The 19,888-nt window shown below is 56.7% G+C and overlaps 1 protein-coding gene and 1 long non-coding RNA gene across 4 annotated transcripts in view; one reads left to right on the top strand and one right to left on the bottom strand.

Moving 5' to 3' along the window:
• The window catches only part of RORC (RAR related orphan receptor C), a 22,927-nt gene continuing 3,039 nt past the window's right edge, over positions 1 to 19,888 (top strand). The window contains exons 1-10 of one of the 3 annotated variants that reach the window (XM_047727039.1): positions 1 to 105; positions 2,310 to 2,339; positions 13,989 to 14,074; positions 14,420 to 14,561; positions 15,767 to 16,279; positions 16,513 to 16,634; positions 17,549 to 17,681; positions 17,845 to 17,952; positions 18,137 to 18,247; positions 19,595 to 19,704. In XM_047727039.1, the coding sequence (XP_047582995.1) occupies positions 66 to 105; positions 2,310 to 2,339; positions 13,989 to 14,074; positions 14,420 to 14,561; positions 15,767 to 16,279; positions 16,513 to 16,634; positions 17,549 to 17,681; positions 17,845 to 17,952; positions 18,137 to 18,247; positions 19,595 to 19,704 (1,395 nt within the window). In that variant the 5' untranslated portion in view covers positions 1 to 65. Of the gene's footprint in view, positions 106 to 2,309; positions 2,340 to 13,988; positions 14,075 to 14,419; positions 14,562 to 15,766; positions 16,280 to 16,512; positions 16,635 to 17,548; positions 17,682 to 17,844; positions 17,953 to 18,136; positions 18,248 to 19,397; positions 19,541 to 19,594; positions 19,705 to 19,888 lie in introns of those variants that run through there. The other 2 variants (XM_047727041.1, XM_047727040.1) reach the window with 2 other exon arrangements.
• Positions 19,521 to 19,888, bottom strand: part of LOC125098339 (uncharacterized) — an 18,424-nt gene continuing 18,056 nt past the window's right edge. Inside the window, exon 3 of the long non-coding RNA XR_007126800.1 lies at positions 19,521 to 19,605. This is a non-coding gene — a long non-coding RNA (uncharacterized LOC125098339). The remainder of the gene's footprint in view (positions 19,606 to 19,888) is intronic.

Raw genomic sequence — 19,888 nt, forward strand, 5'->3', positions numbered from 1 at the left:
TGGGCCCTGCTCCCTGCCCTCCTGGGCAGCCAGGGCAGCAAGGACGGCACCAAGGGAGCTGCCCCATGGACAGGGGCCCACAGAGACAGCACCGAGCCTCGCAGGGTAAGAGGCCCATGGCCCTGCAGGCAGGTGGAAAGGATTTGCCAGGAGGTTCGGAAGAGAGAGAGATTGGAAGAGTCTGGTCAAGAAGAGAGGAGGAGAAGGAGGAGGACAAGACAAGAAAAGAGGAGAGAGATGGACTGGCTGGGGATGCCGGCCAGTCTTGATGGAAACTGAAGGAGAAGCAGGAGGAGAGACTGGGGACTCAGCAGAGGAGGAGAGCGTGGAAAGGGGGAGAAGCAGGAAACACATGGAGAGGAAAGAAAGGGAGCTGTGGAGAAGGAAGCAACAGGTGTGGGGCAGGGGTGAGGTGGGGTGTGAGGAGCTGAGCCAGGAAGGGTCAGAATGTGGGCAGGCCCTCCCCAGCATGAGCGCCCCCTGCAAGGAGGTGGCGACACTGCTGGCGGAACGGAACCTAGCCACCGCTGGAAGGCTGGCCACTCCACCTTCTGTTCACTCACCAACGGAGGGACCTGTCCTACCTTTAAGGGTGACAGACCGAGGGTCGGGGGTGGAAGCAAGCACACCCTGTCAGCTGCCCATGTCCACTAGCCTGGCACTTTCCTCCCCACTGGCCCAGGAGGGTGGGGTTTCGTTTCTGCAGCTGACCGGGGCAGTGGGAGACAGAGTCAGGCAGTCCTTGGCCCCACGTGTGGTCTAACTCAGAGACCCTCTCAGAGAGGGAGCCACTGCCACATGCTTGATCAGTAATGAGCACCAAAGCGAGTGAGGCCAGCAGGCTCTGGGGCCACCTGGTGGAGGAAGAAATCCACTTCCCAGGCAGGCAACTGGCTGGCTGGTGAGGGGAGCACCCCCCTCCCAGGACTGTTCCGAGGTACAGGGTTGGAGGCCAGAGAGAGGGTGCCACGTCAGGGAGGAAGCTGGGTGGGGCCAGTCAGGATCAGGGGGAGGGGGGAGGGGCCGGATGGAACCACTCCTTCCTGGGGCAATCCTCCCCCACCCCACCCCAGCAGAGCCCAACACTTCTAGTCCATTCATCACCACTACCACCACCCCCCAACCCTGCCCTGTGGAGGAAGCTGGCCAGTGGGGAGCATCTCCTATGCAGAAGGACAGTATGTGGGGGATGGTGGAGAGATGTCCAGGATTGGGTAGCGGAAGGGAAAATGTAACAGGAGAGCAGATTTGGAGATCAGGGATACTATAGGGGGCATAAGGGAGGGCTGCAGCCTTTTCTGGGACAAAAGGCTGGCCTTGTGCTCTATGAGGAGCTGCTGTGTGGTGGTAGGAAAGGGACCAAGGACTGGCAGGGGAAACCTTTTCCCAGGGGCTCCCTTGGTAGGTGTTCAATAAATGCTATAAATGAATAACCACCTTCCCCACCCCACCACCAAAACCACCACTGCCACGACGCTGTAGCTAAGGCTTTCCCCTTAGCAGCCGCCCCTCAGAAGTATGTGCACCCCTGCCCACCCTGTGTCAACCCACCCAGGCACTCTACTTGCCTGCTGTCTACCTGCACTAGGAGTAGGAAGGGACTCCCTCCTCTGCGGGCTGGTAGACCAGATGTCTGGGAAGGCAGAATCTCCCTCTTCTTCCTCCAGATATCTTCAGTGTCTTACCCTCAATCTCCACACCTCTGGAAGCCCTTGGTGCTTTCAGGCACCAGAAAGCAACCAAGAGTTTTAACTCCCACAGAGCTGTAACTCTAGTTCCAAAATATTTACGTGCTCCTCTAATGGGCCAGCCACTATGGAAGGCTCTGGGAATAACAAGGTCACTGAGACAGCCTCCCAGGTAGCAAGAGAGCCTCATTTCATGGATAATGACACAATGATAGCAGTTAGATAACCACATGGCAGTGAGTGTTGGGAAACCAAACGCAAGGGGCTGAGTGACAGCACGAGGTTAGCAGAGAGGGGCGTGGGCAGCTTCTCCCATCGGAAGCTTGAGCGATGAGAAGAAGTTGGCTTAACGCTGAGCAGGGTGTCAGGAAAGGACATTTCAAGAGAAGGAATAGTTTGGGGGACTCCCAGACATGGTGAGAAGCCTGGCACTTCGGAGGCCCTGCGGGGCAGAGAACAGAGAGACGGGTGCTGTGGAGGATGGGGCTACCTTCTGCTCAGACACCAGGTTCTGGAGGAAGGAATGGGGTAGGATAGGGGCTGTGATGGGGAGGGGTTTGTCTCCTGGTGCCCACGGTCGTCTTCAACTTCTGGCCCCGGCCCTCTGTCTTCTCTTTCCAGAGCTGCTGGCTGCAAAGAAGACCCACACCTGTGAGTAGAGGGTTGGGGCAGCCCCTGGCATGGGGTGTGGAGAGATGAGTTGAGCAGGGCTCTGGGGGTGTGCGCGAGAGAGCAAGGCTGGGAGCAGGCCCAGAGACAGGGGAGCCCAGCAGAGGCGGCAGAGGCAGCGCCTAGGGAAAGAGGGGAGATGGGGAGCCCAGCAGGGGGAGGGGTGAAGAAACCTCAAAAGCAGGGTGACACATCAGGGGGAAGCTCACAGAGAGGGGGCACCACAGACACAAGGGGAGAATGATTATTAAAGGGATCCCTGGGAGATGGAGCGGAGGGGTGCTGGACAGAGGCACAGGAGCCAGTAGGGGAAAGGAGGGAGAGAGAGAGCAGAGGGAGGAAGGGGCAGCCTCGGGAACTCAGGGAGCCTGTGCCAGCAGGCTTCGTGGCAGCTGAGCCATGTTTGGTGCTCCTCTCGGTGGTTAACACGTCCTGAGGTGTGAACAAGCCAGGCTGTACAGAGCTGGAGAGCAGGAAAGCCTTCACCTCTGTAGGAAACATGATACCCAGGGACACTCTGGGCCCTGAAAGATTGAGGCTACAGCATGTGGGAAGGGGTCTAGAGCTCAGGAAGGACTTCCCAAGGATACTGGATAGTATGTACCCTCTTTTAGGGACCTCTCAGCACAGCAGATCTAGCCCCCTAGTTTGTGGGAGAGGCTACTCTCCCAGAAAATGCACCCACCCCACTTCAGTCACAAAGCTTCTATCCCATCAGGGCCATGCACACTGCCCTTAATAGCCCGAGGGTACTCTGGGAGAAGGCCTCCATAAGCATAAGTCCCTGAATTAATGAGGACAGAGGACCATTCTGGGGCAAGAGACCACCTGCCTTTCTCCATGGCCCTCCCTTGGATTACCAGCCAGTTCCTCAGGAGAACTCGCTGACCCTCCTCTGGCTTCCAAGATTGCTTAGAGCCTCCCCGTTCCCAGTAGAGAAATCGCAGAGGCAACAGCATCCCCTGGTCCCTGAGCTGGGCAGACAGGGGCTGGGGGGGCATCCAGGATGCCACATCCTCCTGGGTGGGGGCTTGCTTTGCTCAGCACAATCCTGATCTGTGCCTCGCCTGCCCCTAGCCACAGGGCCCCACGGAAATGCTGAGCAGGGCCCTGGGAGGAAAGCAGGTCAAGGAGTGACGTGCTCGTGAGCTGGGGGATGGGAGCCAGGGACCATATGTGGGTGGGGAGGGAGAAGGGGGACTTTCGGAGCAGCAGGAACTGGAAGAGGCTACATGCCATTCCTATCTTAACCTCTTACCACAGAAACCTTGGCCAGGACCACGCCCCCTTCCCAGCCCAAAGGTCCTGAGCAACCATGTCCCTACCCCCAGTCCAGAGTGTCCTCTGAGAACCCAGGGGGACAGCCCCTACCCCAATCCACTGCCCAGGTCCTGAGAGGCAGAGGAAGGCCAGTGGGGAAAAGCCTATACCAGGCTGAGGAGCTGCTGGAGGCCTGGCAAGATCAGAGACCTCTTTAAGAAGTTTGGTGCAGGTGATGGGAGTCCCTAGGAAACCTAAGAGACCTCAACCCCTTCTGGGGTCCTTTGGGACTGCCCCACACAGGAGGGGGAGCAGGAGGGGCGCTCACCTCTGTGAGGTCGGTGTCCTTGGTGTGGAAGACTGTGGACCAGAACCAAGCATTGAGGGAAACCTGCAGGGAGGGGCTAGTAAGCACGGTGTCCTGAGGTGGGGAGAAGCCCTAGGGCACCCACATGGGTCTCACTCTGGAGCACAGAAATATGCTTCCCTCTGCCTCCAAAGCCCCCCCCCCAACCAAACAGTGCCCTCAGCCGGCTGCAGCCCTGACCCCCAGGCCATGGGGGATGGGGCCTCCACAGGTTCCGGCCTGGCCTAGGAACCAGTTCTGGCAGAGCCAAGTTCCCTGCTTACTCAATCACTAAGACAACAGCCCCCGGGGGGCCTTGCCTCCTCAAAAAGAAAAAAAAAAAGTTTGGTGCAGAGAACCCAGGAGAGATTGACTCCCCCAGGCTGGGAGCTCAGAGAAATAGGCTCCAAATTGAGACAACTCCAAGGAGGGGGTCCAAGACAACCCCAAGAAGGGAGGAACCCAGGAGAGACCCCCAGATGAAGAGAGGGCCTAGCTACTGGAGGGCCCTGAAAAGGGAACTCCCAGTCTGAGGTACCCCACAGAGCAGATATGAGGCTGAAAGAGCCCCTCAGAAGGACCCCCAGGCCAAAAACTCTAGACTCACATGCCAGGAGACCTCCCAAGTTGAGACACACCCTCAAGAGCAGACTTGAACCAGAGAAACCCTGCCATTCCTGAGGCCAAACTGCCGGAGTTTGAATTCTGACCCCACCACTTACTAGCTGTGTGACCTTGGGCAAGTTACTTCACCTCTCTGTGTCTCATTTTCTTTATCTTCAAAATGGGGATAATAGTACCTTACCTCATAAAAGTATTTTGTAAGGATTAGATAATCCATATAAAACCTTAAGAAGTGTTTCTGGCACAATGTAAACATTATTATTATTATTATTACCCTCACCATCATCACCGCTATCATCGTTATCTGCATTCCAATTTCAGTTTTGCTCTTGAGGAAATTTCTGACAGACTAACACTTCCTGCAGATAGTGGGTATTTGTCTGATGATTATTACCGCTGCTCTTATCATTGATTCCCTAGCCCCGGGGCATGCACCACGTCAGTAAGGAGGGCTTGAGCATGGTGGGTGGTGGGGCAGCCTCCCAGATCTCACCCGACTGGGTGGCTGTTGGCAGTCCACAGGGTCTCAGGTGGCACAAGCCACTGCCCCCTCCAGGCAGACATCCTGTGACTTACCTCTAGAAACATTCCTGTCCCTGGAGTCACCTGGCAAAGAGGGTCAGGCTTGGGTCCTCAGTGGGAGGGGGGAGTAGGCCCTGGCCCGGCTCCTGTGAGCTCCATTCTGGTTCCCCAGCCAGAACTACCCCGGCGGGTGGAAACAGCTTTTACCGCGTGTGGCTGTCGCATGTGGTTTTGGAATTTTCCAACGCCCCCTGCAATTGGCTGCCCCGCCCCTCACACCCTGCCCCGGGCCCAGATTGGCCACGTGGGGCGCCTGTCATCCTACTTGCTGCACCCCAGAGGGGGTGGGGATGCGGTGAGGGGGGTTTGTCACTCAGCCACCTGTGTGGTGGTGGCTTAAACCCCCCTGCCCCAGAAGAATTGGGAGAGAGCTAGGTGCAGAGCTACGAGCTGAGGCTCTGCAGAAAGGGCCTCACCCCCAACCCAGCTGCCAGCTGTGCCCCATCCCTGGACCACCCCCTGCTGAGGACAGAGAGCTGAGGCAGCGGCAAAGCCCAAGGCTCAGTCATGAGAAGTAAGTGAAGGGGGCCACCTGGGAGTGGGGAAGCCCGGACGTCATCGTCATCCCTGGGCCTCTAGAACAGAGGGGTGTCTTGGGAACAGTGTGAGCAAAGCTGAGTGCTCTTTCTTGCTGGCAGCGTGTGTCCCAGGCAAGGCCAAGGTCTGTTGGGAGATGGGTGGAGTAACTGACAAGTGTTGCTCCCCGGGCAATTTTCTTAGAGCGGGTTGGGTAATACATGGGGTTGTAGAGGAACGCCACTGTCGTGAGCCCTGGAAACGATCTGCAGGAGTATCTGAGGTGCTCTGCTCCTCGTTTAACAAGAAAGGACTGAGCCCCAGGAAGGGGAGAGCTTCGCCCCAGATCCCACTGCTGTAGCAGAGGGCAGCTGCTAACTGACAGGCACAGACCCGGACTCTCACTGCAGAGTTTCCCTCCATGCCTCCAGCCTGCCTCCGAATTGGTGAAAGAGGAGCCAGAAGGCCAGAAGGGTTGCTGTGCCCCAAAGCAGCAGGACAGGGAGAGGAAAGCCAGATCAGCAGGTAGAGGGGGTCCGAACCCCACATCCAGGTCTCAACATGCGTGTGTATGTGTGTGTGTGTGTCTTCAGTTTCAGTCACCCATTTGATGAGGGGGCTAGGGGAAGGGAGACGGGAGCAGAAAGACTTCAGCTTCACCCCCTTCCTGGTGTGGAGCCATGGGCCAACAGCTAGTAGGCAGATGTCTGGGGTCCCTGTGCCTTCTAGCAGAGCAAGGATGGGTGAATCAGACAATCCCTGTGTTCATGTAAGGAAAGCTAGTGAACCTCTCAGAGCAGCAGGCAAATGAGCAAAAGGGAAGCCCCATGTCTCTGTGGCCTGAGGCCTGAGGCAGCCCCAGCCTCCACCTGGGGTCTTCCCACAAACCACAGAAAAGAAGCCATATTGGGTCCTGGAAAGACCCATGGGTCAAGAGTCTAAAAACCAGGTTCTGGTGCCAGCTCTGTCACTGACTCGCCATGTAGCCTTCGGCAAGTCACTGGGCCCTGGTCTCCTCATCAACAAAACAAGAGAGCTGAACCTAAAAACAAAACCAGCTTGGGAGAGGCTCCCAGTTCTAAGGACCCATGACCAAGAAGAGAGCCCTCGTCCCCGAGGTGAGCATCCCCAAGGCTGGTGAAGACGTCTCAACGCTCCCAGGACACAGACGAAAAGGAGGCCATAGGAAAGGAAGAGCTTGGGACAGAGATCCCAGTGCAGGTGTATGAGCTGGGTGGGTCAGTGAGGCGAGGAAAAAAGCCAAACCTTCCACAGGAAGAGGGGCCCTTTGGAGCTTTCGTTTCCTTCTAGCTTCTTCCGATTAGCAGCAAAGGTTAGCAAACCAATCTTCCCAGAAATGACCTCCAGTCAGCAAATCCACCCTAGCGAGCAAGGATCGGATATGCTTCAGAGCTCGGCAGGAGAGCAGGAGTCCCCAGGACTGAATGAGGGAGCTTCTAGGCAGCTCCACATGATATCCCCCAACAGCTCCATCCAGGCTGGTAGATAGGAGAGAGGGGTCCCCTCCGATCTGGGACCGGATGCCACCAATGCTTCTCACTTGGACATCTCTGGGTATCTCATGGCCCTGGGTTACCTGACTGTCCCCCACTCCCGCCCCATACACACTCCTAGTGAGTGCCAGCCACCTCCATGCCTTCTGACCATAGTCAGAGAGAGGCAGCACATTGGGGGCTGGGGACTATGACACACCCAGAGACCAAGGGGCAGACACGGACCAGGAAATAAAAAGAGGAGCAGAGGCCAGTGATGTCCTGATGGAGCTATAAATGGAGAAGTACCAGGAAATACCACCAAAACACCGAGGTATGAAACCCAAGACAGAGCTGGAGCACAGAAGATAGTAAGGCACACCGACACAGAGAGAGAGATGCAGAGGGAGGAGGATGGGTGGCCAAAGGGAGACGTGAAGTAATGACAGCGTCCAGGAAGGCAGAGAGAGGGAGGCATGGAGTACATGGAGGTTCTGAAAGGATGGCACAGTTCCCGGCCATGGCTACCTGGTGCTAAGTAAAGAGGAAAAGCCCATTGGCCAAACGGATTCCCCAGCCAGCCAGAGGCATGGTGGCCCTAGGCATCTCTCTCTCTGAGGACATGAAAGTGTGGAGCCAAGAGGCATGAGGCCCCAGCACTGGCTATGGATGGCGAGGTGGTGGGGGTGGGGGGCAGATGGGAGGTCTCATGCCTGTCTTTGCTGTGCCCTGATCTTCCCAAGTCTGGTCATGATCATGATGAGCAGTGGACCAGAAAGAAGTCCAGGTCCCCAGGGGGTCACAGCTCTTATCCTGAGAGCCCAGGGCCACCTGAAGACTTTACAAAGGGCCCCCTCCTTCCTTGTATCACCCTGCACCTTTGCCTTTTCCTCTCTTCCATTCCTAACAGGAATCCCAAACACCCCCAGCCCAAGATACTAGCAGCTGGAGTATCCCAGCCTGTCCCGTACAGCGAAGCATGGGTGTTGGTGTCCCCACCCGTGCCAGAGGCACGCCTCCCCGCCCCTGCCTCTGTGTACCTGACTCAAACAGGGAACAGGGACTTTCCCATGCTAAGGGCCCTCTACGGAAGGCAGCCCTGGGGTCTCCTCTCGTCCTCCATGGCCAGTCCTTTCTGAGATCTAACCTCTACTCCTCCTGCCACTGCAATGCTGTCCTGGGACTCTGGCCTCAGAACAGACAGGGGTGTCTCTTTCGGGAAGGGACACTAACAGGGCGGAACTCAACACCAGAGCCGGAGTGTCACTGGGTTCCATGTGTCCTGGAACAGCAGAGCCCTGTGGAAGGGAGCTCCCACCCTGGCGGCTGGGAAGCCCGTGACTGGGACTTGGGGCTCCCACTCCTCAGAGCTTCCTCCTGGTGATTCATCCCCTCCCCCCCCCCCCCCCCCCCCCCCCCCCCCCCCCCCCCGCCATGCACTGGTTGTTTTCACTCAATTCTTCTGTTTCCCCTCCTTTCTCCTGTCCCAGACTGCGGGGGTGGCGGGGGCACCAGGAGGGGTTTCAGGCGGCTGGCTGGCTTTCATGGCTTTTCAGAACCCCAGACTCTCCCTCGCCCACCCGAGTTTTAGCTTCACGAATTTCTCAGCCCCGGGATCTGGGTGTATCAGCAGAAAATCCTCGCCCTGGCTTGGGAGTAGTGTTCAGCAGGTAGAGAGTGGCTCTCTCCTGGCCCCCTACTGACCCTCCCCCTCCTGCTCCCCTGTGGTGGCACCCACCACCGTGGTTTCCAGCTTTGCAGAAGCTGTGGGAAGGAGGGCTGAGAAAGGAGGGAGGCTGGTGGCAGGCTGGGGTACACAGGGGACCCCTGGCCTGAGCTGTGGTCTCTGTGCTGGTGGGGGGTTGGGAGGAGCTAAACTAAGAAAAGAGATGCATTCCTCTTTCCCATTCACTCATTCATCTCTGCAGAGGCCTACTAAGATGTATGAAAGCCAGTCCACACACCTGAAGGAGCTCTGCTGGGTCAGGCAAGCTGTTCCACCTTGGCCTTGGAAGCCTGCCCCAAGACATGAGTAAAGGCAGGAGGAAGTGGTCTCCAGAGAGGAAGAGCTGGGACAGAGGGAGCCATGTCTCCATGGGTCTTTACACTAGACACAAGTGTCAGCTTTAGTTCCACAGGGGGTCCTCTCTGAATTCTGTTCCCAGCCCACCTCCACACATCACACTTTTCCTCTGCAGCCAATAATCTTGTCCCCTATCCCATCTCCTTGATGTATTTGGGCATCTCCTCCTTGGAGGGGGTGTAGCTTAACAGTTGGGGACATGGGCTCTCGAGGTACAAAGACCTGGGTTCAAGTGCCAGATATGCCACGTCCGACTCTGTAACCATAGTCAAGCCACTTATGCCCTCTCAGATTGCTTTCTCATCTGTGAAACGGGGACAAGGCAAGTAATGCCTAGTTCCCAGGGTTGGCATAATCATTAAGGAAACACATATGGAAAGCCTGGCACAGAGTAAGAATTCAGCCAAGGCTGATGTCTATCACTACCATCCCACCTTAATCACTGTCCAGTGGAGAAAAGGAGAGAGAAAGAGAAGAGAAGGAAGGCCCAGCGGGAGACTGACAAAGCACCAGGAGAAGCTAAGGACCCCACAGCTCCTCTGACTGCACCCACTCACCATCAGGGCTAGGGGAGGCTCTGGGGTTTGAGGGGAGAGATCCCCCTGGATTAGAGCCCCTCCTTTGCTCCCACCACTTCCTCTCTGTGGCATAGGGCACTTGGACAAGGCTCACGGCTGGCTTCCTAAGGTGGCCCAGGGCCAGGCTCTGGATGCATTCAGAGAGCGCTATCAATGAATCTCACAGCTGTGGGAAGGGCGAGATTAGGGGGGTTGGAGGGAGGGGCAGACAGACCACTTTGTTGCTACCAGATTTCCCCACAGAGGAGACATGCATAGCAAGCTCCTTGGGGATACTTCAGTCTCTGAAGCAATCCAGAAGAGATTCCTTTTCTCTTCCCAGCACCCTTTCAGAATTGAAGCTTTAGAGGTCTCCCAGGTTGAAGAGAAGACACAAGAATGAACTAGGGGAGGAGATGACCAACCCCACCCTCACCCCCCAGGAGGAGCCGCCTGACCCAAAAAACCTCAAGAGGGCCCAGATTCTTGCTACTCAAAAGCATAGGCTGACGACCAGCCAGAGTGAGCACCAACCAGAGCCTGTCCAAATGCACAATCTGGGCCCCCAGACCTGAGAAGGGACCTTCTCACAACATGTTCACAAGATCCCTTGGTGATCTTGTGTGAAACACAAAGGGCTAGAATCACAAAGTCCCTAGATGATCTCAGGAGCCTTCCTGAGCAAGGAGGCAATTCTGTCTCCTGGGAGTGTGAGAGTTTCCTTTGCTGGGCCCCCGGGAGAGAGCAACAATGAGATACAAAGATCTTCCCGAAGCAGCAGGGGCCACAGGGGCTGGCCTAGACAGCCCTGACCTTTGCTTGGTTCGAGTTCCTGGCACCCGCAGGCCCTTAGATGGTAAGTTCCTGGCAGGCCAGGCTCCAGCACAACAGTTTGAGTAATCCTGTGATTACTCAGCTCCCCCTCCCCAACCTGGGTTCCCATCACCTGCTGCTTCAGGCAGGGGCTTAGGGGTAGGCTGTGAAGGTGAGGGATCCGAGGTGTTTTTCAGCCCCTGCTCAGCCCATTGCCACCTCTGCCAGCCCTTCCCATCCTCTCCCCTCCCCGCCTCCAGAAGTCACACTCATGCACACCATTACTTTCTCTTTGAGGTTTCGGGCAGATGGCATTGAACAGGGTACAGGTGTCAGGGGAAGGAGGGAGCAGTGGGAGCAGAGGGCCTGATGGTACACACAGGGCCAAGAGCAGGACACTGGGACTGGGACCTCACTGTGGGTTTTTCTGTGTTGCTGCCCCTGTTTCTCCATCTCAAGGTCTAAATCTCTGTTGCCTGCCAGTCCCAAGCCTCTTGGTCTTTCTAGCTCAGAGGCTACAGGGTCTGGACCCCTCTAGCTCAGAAACTCTGACTCCATGTTCCTACCTCTGTCTTGGGGGCCTCTGGTTGGGGAACCCTGAAGATTGGCTGGCCTGGTGGCTGAGGTCCAGACTCCAGCATCCCCCCAGGCACAGGTATTTGTGAAGGGGTCCATGGCTGGCTACACCATCCCATGAGAAGAGCAAGGTCTGGTTCACAGTGTTGTGAGGTTCCTGGGGCTGGGACCAGCTGTGGGTCAGGTGTGGGGCAGAGAGAGATGGGTCTGGGTCACCTGTGTGGTTGGTGCACACACGCACGCGGATGTGGCTCTGGGAGAAGGGAAGAGGCCAGGAGGCCTGTGGTTGACTGCTGGGCTAGAGTCCGAGTTCCCACTGTGGCTTGGCCTAATCTCCCCTCTGCTTGCTTTTTTGGGTGACCCACGTTGGTTTCTCCCCTCTCTGAGCTGAGGGCCACCATGGAGAGAGACCCACACTGCTGGAGGGGAAGGTGTCGAGGCAAGCGCAGATTCTATGGGGCATAAGGCTTCTGCTGGGCCTCAGGTGCCCATTGCATTTCTTCACCTTCAGCTGTGCTCTGTAGTAACAGCATACATAGAATTCGCCTCTTAAAACACCGTGCTTTCCGCAGGTAATGTCATCACACCTATTGTCCTACCTACAATCATCCCACAGACAAGCAATGTTCTTTTTTTTTTTTTTTTAAGATTTTATTTATTTATTTGACAGAGAGAGATCACAAGTAGACGGAGAGGCAGGCAGAGAGAGAGAGAGAGGGAAGCAGGCTTCTTGCTGAGCAGAGAGCCCGATGTGGGACTCGATCCCAGGACCCTGAGATCATGACCCGAGCTGAAGGCAGCGGCTTAACCCACTGAGCCACCCAGGCGCCCCGCAATGTTCTTTTTTAATCCTGATTTCACTGACAAGGGAACCTAGGCCTAGAGAATCTAAGTGACTTGACATGCAGGTGCCTCCACATTTTCTGCCCCCTTTCCAGCTACCGGTCCCCTCTTGTTCTCTCTTCCCTTCCATGCATTCCAATCTGCTCTTAATTTACTGGGAAGAATCTGAAAGGCTCTCTTGCCATCTGTCCATGATGATCACAGCCTCCTATGTGGATGTTGGGCAGGCAAGTGCGGGCTGAGGTTGGGGAAAGAAATGACTTCTCATGAAGGAATTGCAGACACCCATGGGCCTTGTCCCCCAGGAGAAGGCAGCTGCTTACTCTGACTCAGCTCCAAGTTGGCTTGAGGGGACAGTGGTTTCAAGATGAGGGAAACAAAATTCCACGGGGTGGTGGGCAAGCCACCGTCCCCCTCCCCACCTCACATCAGGAGGCCCTTTGCAGGACCAGGGTCCAGGCCTGGGCCGGAGGTAAGCTCAACGGAACACAGGCTTGCCCTACAGGCAACCTGTTGCCTCCACTGACCCTCACGGTGGGACACAATTGGGGACCAGTCAGAGATGACCTGGGGCTGGGGGCTTAGATCACTTTTCTGGCCTGCTCGGACTCAGCCTCCCTGCTCAAAGAGGAGGCAGCAAGGCATCCACGGCAGAGAAGAGACCCTTGTCCTCTTGGGATGGATAAAAACCCCTGACATAGCGGGAATCCCAACTCCCCTTCAAAGATGAGCTGGGAGAAGCCCAACTGCTTGTCCCTGAAACTCAGTAGAGAGCTTTGGGCATTGAAAGGGATAGGGCGAAGTAGAGGAGAAGAATCTGGAGCCCTGAAAGGCCACGATGGGCTCAGTGGGCAGCCGGGGGTCCTACTGGCTAATGAACAAACACTAACACACCAACAGGCAACTGTGCCTGCTGGCTAACAAACAAACATACCTTCCATGTGTGCACACACCCTCATACATGCCCACTGGCATATGGACCCCAAAGCCAGGTATAAGGAACAGCATAATGAAAAGCAGGGGAGATAGAGTGTAGACCCAGCTCTGGGGGAAACTAGCTGCATGAACTCCAGGGCAACCACCTTACCCTGTCTGGTCTATCTCTCCACCTGGAAAGGAAAGGAAAGGAAAGGACAAAGGTTGCATGAGATGGTCTCTAGTCCCAGCCAGAGTTAACATTCATGATTGGCGCACATGTGATTGGGCCCATAAACACAGGCACTCTCATGGGCACACACACACAGAGCTGCCCACTCTCTGCTCCAGGGCCTGGGGCCTCAGCGTCTTGATTCTTCTGTATCTGACAGACCTGGCTTGTTGAGCCCTCTCCTGGGCTCCATCTCACTCCTCCTTACCCTCTCTGGGTCCTACTTGGTGGACCCTGTCCTCTTGGCCCTGGTCACTGCCCAGCCCATCCCTGAGCCTTCACTGCCAGCCGAGCACAGCCAGAGCATGGCCAGCATCTCTATTTGGTCCCCTGGGGCCTCCTGCCTTAACGTACTACATCTCCTCCCCCCACCCCCACGCCTCACCCTCTGCCCATGGGAGCAAAGCCTGGTGGGGGAGGGTGGCCTAGAGGAAGCCCCCTGGGCGGGAAGCAGGTGTTGTTAATCAGCAAGAACTCCTAGGTCCTCAGGAGGGAGGGTGGTGACTGGAGCTTTTCAACTTCAAGGGCGGAGCAGGTGTCCTCTCTGCAGCTGCATTTTCTGCCCCCATGGAGCTGAGACAGCTCCTGGTTGCCCCGTGAAACTGAAAACGGCCTCCCCAGACCCTTTGCAGGGCAGCACTGGCACTGCCCTTCTTCCATTTTGCAAGACGGGGTAGGGCAAGCCGGAGCAGGGTAGGGACACACCATGTACCTGTATCTACAGCCCAGAGGCACAAGGTAGGAGGCGGATCAGGTCCCTGGGCTGACCTCCTGTTCCTTCTCTCTTTCAGCACAAATTGAAGTCATTCCTTGCAAAATCTGTGGGGACAAGTCATCTGGGATCCACTACGGGGTTATCACCTGTGAGGGGTGCAAGGTGAGCATGCACAAGCAGGCACACTCGTGCACAGTTTCTCTTCCACGGTGGACAGAAGGGGTGATGTGGGCTTTGTTCTCTTTCTGTGGCATTTGTTCTGACTCCGGGTCGGTCTCCTGAGGCAGCTAGGGGGCTGCTGGAGCAGTGCCTGAGTCGGGAGGGCCTCTTCGTAATCTGGGGACATGACTGTGTGGCAAGTCGTAATTCTGCTAAGAAAGGGAGGAGAGAAAACAGACTGGTCGTGGGGTCTGGGAATGCTGGGGCCAGAACCTGGGCTGGAAGCCCTGGGGACAGAGCTGGGGCTGGCCGGGATGGGCAACTGAGGTCTCTGCCTGCCTTCCCCAGGGTTTCTTCCGCCGGAGCCAGCAGTGCCACGTGGTCTACTCCTGCACCCGCCAGCAGAACTGCCCCATCGACCGCACCAGCCGAAACCGATGCCAGCACTGTCGCCTGCAGAAATGTCTGGCACTGGGCATGTCCCGAGATGGTGAGGCCAAGCAGGCAGCCCCCTGGGGTTTCCCTGGAGTCTCCAAAGAGGCAGGCGGGCCTGCTGTGCTAGGCAGAGGTTGCCCCTTAGAAACGTCCTTCCATCCATGGGGCATGGGCTGGCCACGCATCGTGGAGGTGCACCTCAGCAAAGTTCTTCGTGGTCCCCAACTGTAGGCTCTGCTAGAACAGCCCTCCTTCCCCCAATGTCCTAGGCTCCTCATTTCCTTCTTTCTGGGATGGATTCTCCTTACTTCCTTTGCCTGTGGCCCAGTTACCATCCAGCTTCCACACTCCCTCCTGCCCCATGGCTCCAGAACTAGCCTCATCCCCCCAGACCCCCATCCCCTTGCTAGGACACGGGACAGTGGCTAAAGACTGGAGCCAGAGTCAGCCTGAGAACCACCTGGAAGGCATGAGGGTGAGGGCTGTAGTTCCTGAGGCCTTTCTCCTCAGCCCTTGCCCACCACCTCAGTGCAGCCCCCCATCACCACCACAGAGGGAGCCCAGGGTGGGGTTGGGGGAGGCATGAGGTGAGGAGGAGCCAGAAAGAGGCTGTCAGCACTTTTCAGCGCCCAAAATAACAAAGTGAAAGGAAACACGCAGGGGTGCAAAGGGGCAGGCGGGGCGAGGGGCTGTGCCCCCACACCTGGGAGGGGTGTGGGGGGTAGTGAAAAGGCAGGAAAGAGAGAGCAGAAGAGGATGTTCAGAAACAAGCCGCGGAGCCTGGGTTGGGCTGTGGTGAGTATCTAGGTCACCAGGGAGCCTGCAGGCCTGACCACAGGGAGACCTGTGTTCTCAGCTCTCCTCTTCCTCCGACCCTCCTAGACAGGCGAGATGACCCCAATACAGCTCGAGGCCCCCAAATCGACCACCCCCAGCCCCGACATCAGGAGGCCAGAGTCCTCGGTCCAGACTTGCTGCTTGAATTCTGCTACCAGCAGAAGCTGGTTTCCAGCTGGGAGAGTTTGCTTGGGAGACCGGGCTGGACACAGCCCGCAGCAAACACCTGCAAGAGGTGGAAGGGCTCTCAAGCAAAAGTGGGGGTCCCCAGGGGAGGTTCTTAGGCCACACTGGAGAAGCTCTGCTTGGAGCCAGCTATTCAGGGAACAGCAAGTGAATTCTGTAATGATCAAAATGCCTGTCGATGCTGTCCTGTACCCCGAGCTCCTGCCTTGAAAACTCCTGATTCCCGATCTCTTTCAGCTGTCAAGTTCGGCCGCATGTCCAAGAAGCAGAGGGACAGCCTGCACGCCGAGGTGCAGAAACAGCTTCAGCGGCAGCAACAGCAGCAGCGGGGACAGGTGGCCAAGACCCCACCAGCGGGGGGCCAGGGGGCCGACCCCCTCGCCTGCCATATAGGGCTCCCTGATGGGCAGCTGCCCCTGGGCTCCTCACCTGACCTGCCTGAGGCCTCGGCCTGCCCCCCTGGCCTCCTGAGAGCCCCGGGCTCCGGGTCTTCCTACCCCAGCAGCTTGGCCAAGGCCGGGCCTGACGGGGCCTCATACCACCTGGAATACAGCCCTGATCGGGGCAAGGCTGAGGCTGGCAAGGGCTTCTACAGCACAGGCAGCCAGCTGAGCCCTGACAGATGTGGACTTCGTTTTGAGGATGCCGGGCATCCTGGGCTTGAGGAACCTGGACGGGGCCCGGACAGCTACTGCAGCCTCAGTTTCCACAGTGCCCCAGAGGGGCCTTATGCCTCCCTGACAGAGACTGGTGAGCAATGGGGTGGTGGAGAGGGTAGGGATGATGAGGGAGGGGCTTCCAAGAGAGGGGCCCTAGTCAGCACCCTGTGTACAACAAACATGAGCCCCAGGGAGCTGAGGGTCCGAGGGGTGGGAGGTAGAACAGGGGTGGGCCAGGCCAAGGATAGGCCAAGGGCATACCCAAGGAGTATGGGTAGGGTTGCAGTTGGCTGAGATGAAGCCTGTGCCTTTCTCTGTCCCCAGAGCACCTGGTGCAGAACGTTTGTAAGTCCTACCGAGAGACATGTCAGCTGCGGCTAGAGGACCTGCTTCGGCAGCGCCCTAACATCTTCTCCCGGGAGGAGGTGGCCGGCTACCAGACGAAGGTGAGGCCAGGAGACCATGTGGGAGGGGCTGGGGGGAGGGTAAGAGATGGCTACCTGCACATGCAAGTGGGCTGGGGCAAAGCAGACAGACATAAGTGTGTACCTGCTTTTAAGTCTGGGGTGTGTGTGTGCTTACATGTCTATGTGTAGCAGATGGATAGGTTTTCCTTTTCTCCTATTGATGTTTTGCCTGGACTTCATCCCGCCTCTGCCAGCACCCAGACCTTGGGTGTGTACAGCCCTCGGTACACTCTCCTTCCCCGTCCCCTCTGTGTGATAGCAGTAGTCAGAACCCTGATTCCCATTTGTTAAACACCCCTTCTCTGCCGGGCACTGTGCTAAATGCACGCTTCCCAGAAATGATCCTCCACCCTCACCACAGCAACCTACGAGGCTGGCATTTATTTCTGTATTTAACAGACTGGGAAACTGAGCTCGGGGAAGTCAACAGACTTACTGTAGGTCATAAAGTAGCAGAGCCACAGGCACACTGAGATCCACCGGGCTCCAAAGTTTATGCTCTTGCCTATCACACCTGTTCTAAAAAACACTCGTTGGGCATTCAGTTTTTCCTGCTCTACAGGTCTTTACGGGTAGAGGGGTCAGTATGTGCTTCTCACCTCAACAAAACACAAACCCTTTGAGGGCAAAGCTGCATCTCAGATTTTTTTTTTCATTTCCCCACGACAGCTAACTTGGTGCCAGTGGCTGGTGGGTGCTCAGTGAGTGGGACCAAATGACAGGAGTTGACCCGAGTGTGCATCTGTGCTGAGAATAGGCTGAAAATGCCAGAGTTGAGAGTGTGGGAGTTCTGAACCTCACGCCCACAGTTTATCAGTCTGGGCTCCCAGGGGCATGGGAGGGTGACAGGGTCATAAACGGGGCTACAGTGGGACCCTCCTCCTTCCTTGCAGTCCATGTGGGAGATGTGGGAACGCTGTGCCCACCGCCTCACCGAGGCCATTCAGTACGTGGTGGAGTTCGCTAAGAGGCTCTCAGGCTTTATGGAGCTCTGCCAGAATGACCAGATTGTGCTTCTCAAAGCAGGTGCCCGGAGACTGGGGGCAGGCCTGGAGGGAGGGGGAGAGAGCATGCAGTGGGGCTGGGCTGAGCAGAGGGAGGTGGCTTAGGGAAAGCAGGACCCTGGAGGGGCACCAAGCCAGCTCCCTGGCTCCGCCTGACTCCTGCCTGCCTATACCCCCCTCTCCAGGAGCAATGGAAGTGGTGCTGGTCAGGATGTGCCGGGCCTACAACGCTGACAACCACACGGTCTTTTTCGAAGGCAAATACGGTGGCATGGAGCTGTTCCGAGCCTTGGGTGAGGGGCAGGGGGAAATGAGAGAGACCAGAATTGGATAGCAAGTCCATCTAAAGCTTCAAGACCCAGGCTCCCTCTTTTCAGGGCAAATCACCCCCACTGCTCCCAACACCAAGAGGGCGGGTGTCCTCGGGTGCCATGGCCTCATCTACCTTGCTCATCCTTTGGTTTTTCCCTCTCTCAGGCTGCAGTGAGCTCATCAGCTCCATCTTCGACTTCTCCCGCTCCCTGAGCTCCTTGCGGTTTTCTGAGGACGAGATCGCTCTCTACACAGCGCTAGTGCTCATCAATGCCAGTGAGTGTCGCTGGGCTTGCCTGAGGGACATGCAGGTGGCTGGAGCGAGAGACGGATGCTGAAGGGCCTGGACCTTCAAATGCGGTTAAATCTGGGAAATGGCTTTAAAGAGCAGAGAGTAGATTTCAGAGGAGCCTCAGGGAGGGAAACACCCTCCAAGATGGGCTTGGAGAAGTGGGGAGCCGGGGAGCCGTGAGGAGGTGAGGAAGGGCGCCACTTCCCAGGGGAGAGATTTGTCTGCTCCTGAGCTCTCATGTCAGTCAGTTCAGTGAGGCCACACACTGGAATGACCTGGAGATTTTTAAAAAGTGATTCTCTGGGCTCCATTCCCAGAGACTCTGAGGTCATTGATCTGGGGAATAGCCAGAGCACCAGGATTTTTTATAGCCTCCCGCAGGAGATTGCCATATGCGTGGGGATCACTGCTCTGTGTAAGCCGGGTTGAGGACTGTGCGCTGTCATGGCAGGACTCGGGGTGGGGGGGGCCCACCCCCCAGAACAGAGCAGGCTGGGCTGAGCCAGGGAAGGCTAAGTATTTGGAGAACTCGGAGAAGTGGGTCGAGCTACTAACCTGAGTTTGCCCATCAAGATTATCTGTAGTCTGACTCTGCCAATGGGTAGAGACCTAAACACATCCTTAGAACTAGAGATAAAGACTTAAAAGATGACTTCTGGCCGTTTTATGGAGCCAGGGCAAAAGGTGGTTTGTCTGTTGAAATTAGCCCCAGATGGCTGCAGAAGCCCTGGTGCTGGCCTAGGGCTTCAGCAGGGCCACCTGCTGTCAGGCTCATCCTTAGCCAGGAGACAGGGATCCCTCTCATTTTTCCCCCCATAGTGGAATCTGAGCATTGAATGGGCTATGTGAAATATCAGGGTACCAGGGAGAAGGCCACTTGGAGTCAGGAGATTCAATGTCTTTACTTTTTTTAAGGATTTTATTTGAGAGAGAGAAGGCAAGAGAGAGAGAAGGAGCAGGGGGAGAGGCAGAGGGAGAGAGAGAACCAGGCTCCCCACTGAGCAGGGAGACAGATGCGTGGCCTGATCCCAGGACCTTGGATTATGACCAGAGCCGAAGGCAGATGCTTAACTGACTGAGCCACCCAGGCTCCCCAGGAGACTGGATGTCCTTATCCATTTCATCTCTCCCCAGCTTTCCTTGTAGACAGCTAGCCAAGCCCCAGGCTCCAGAGCTTCTCATGACCAAACCAGGATGCACATGCACGTGCGTACACATTCAGCCGAGAAGGCCACTATCCAGCACAGATGTCCAAACTGATACACCCTTCTGGGGGCCGTTAACATCCGTGTTCTTTGTTGTTCTCACTATGGTCCCATGCCCTCCTTCAGACCGGCCAGGGCTCCAAGAGAAAAGGAAAGTAGAGCAACTGCAGCACAACCTGGAGCTGGCTTTTCATCACCATCTCTACAAGACTCACCGCCAAGGCATTCTGGCTAAGGTAGGAGCAATCCCTGAGGTGGAGGAGGTCAGGTTCAGTGCAGGAGCAGGGCCCCCAGGACTGGCGAGGGCCAGGCTCCAAGGTTGGGGGTAGGAAGCGCTTGAGTGACATGTTGTGTTAAGAGAGCTTGCAGCAGCTCGGGAACCAAGGGGATGAGACGTGCATACAGACGGAAGGTTAAGAG

The sequence above is a fragment of the Lutra lutra genome, chromosome 4 (genome assembly GCF_902655055.1).
Source record: "Lutra lutra chromosome 4, mLutLut1.2, whole genome shotgun sequence".
Classification (NCBI taxonomy): Eukaryota; Metazoa; Chordata; class Mammalia; order Carnivora; family Mustelidae; genus Lutra; species Lutra lutra.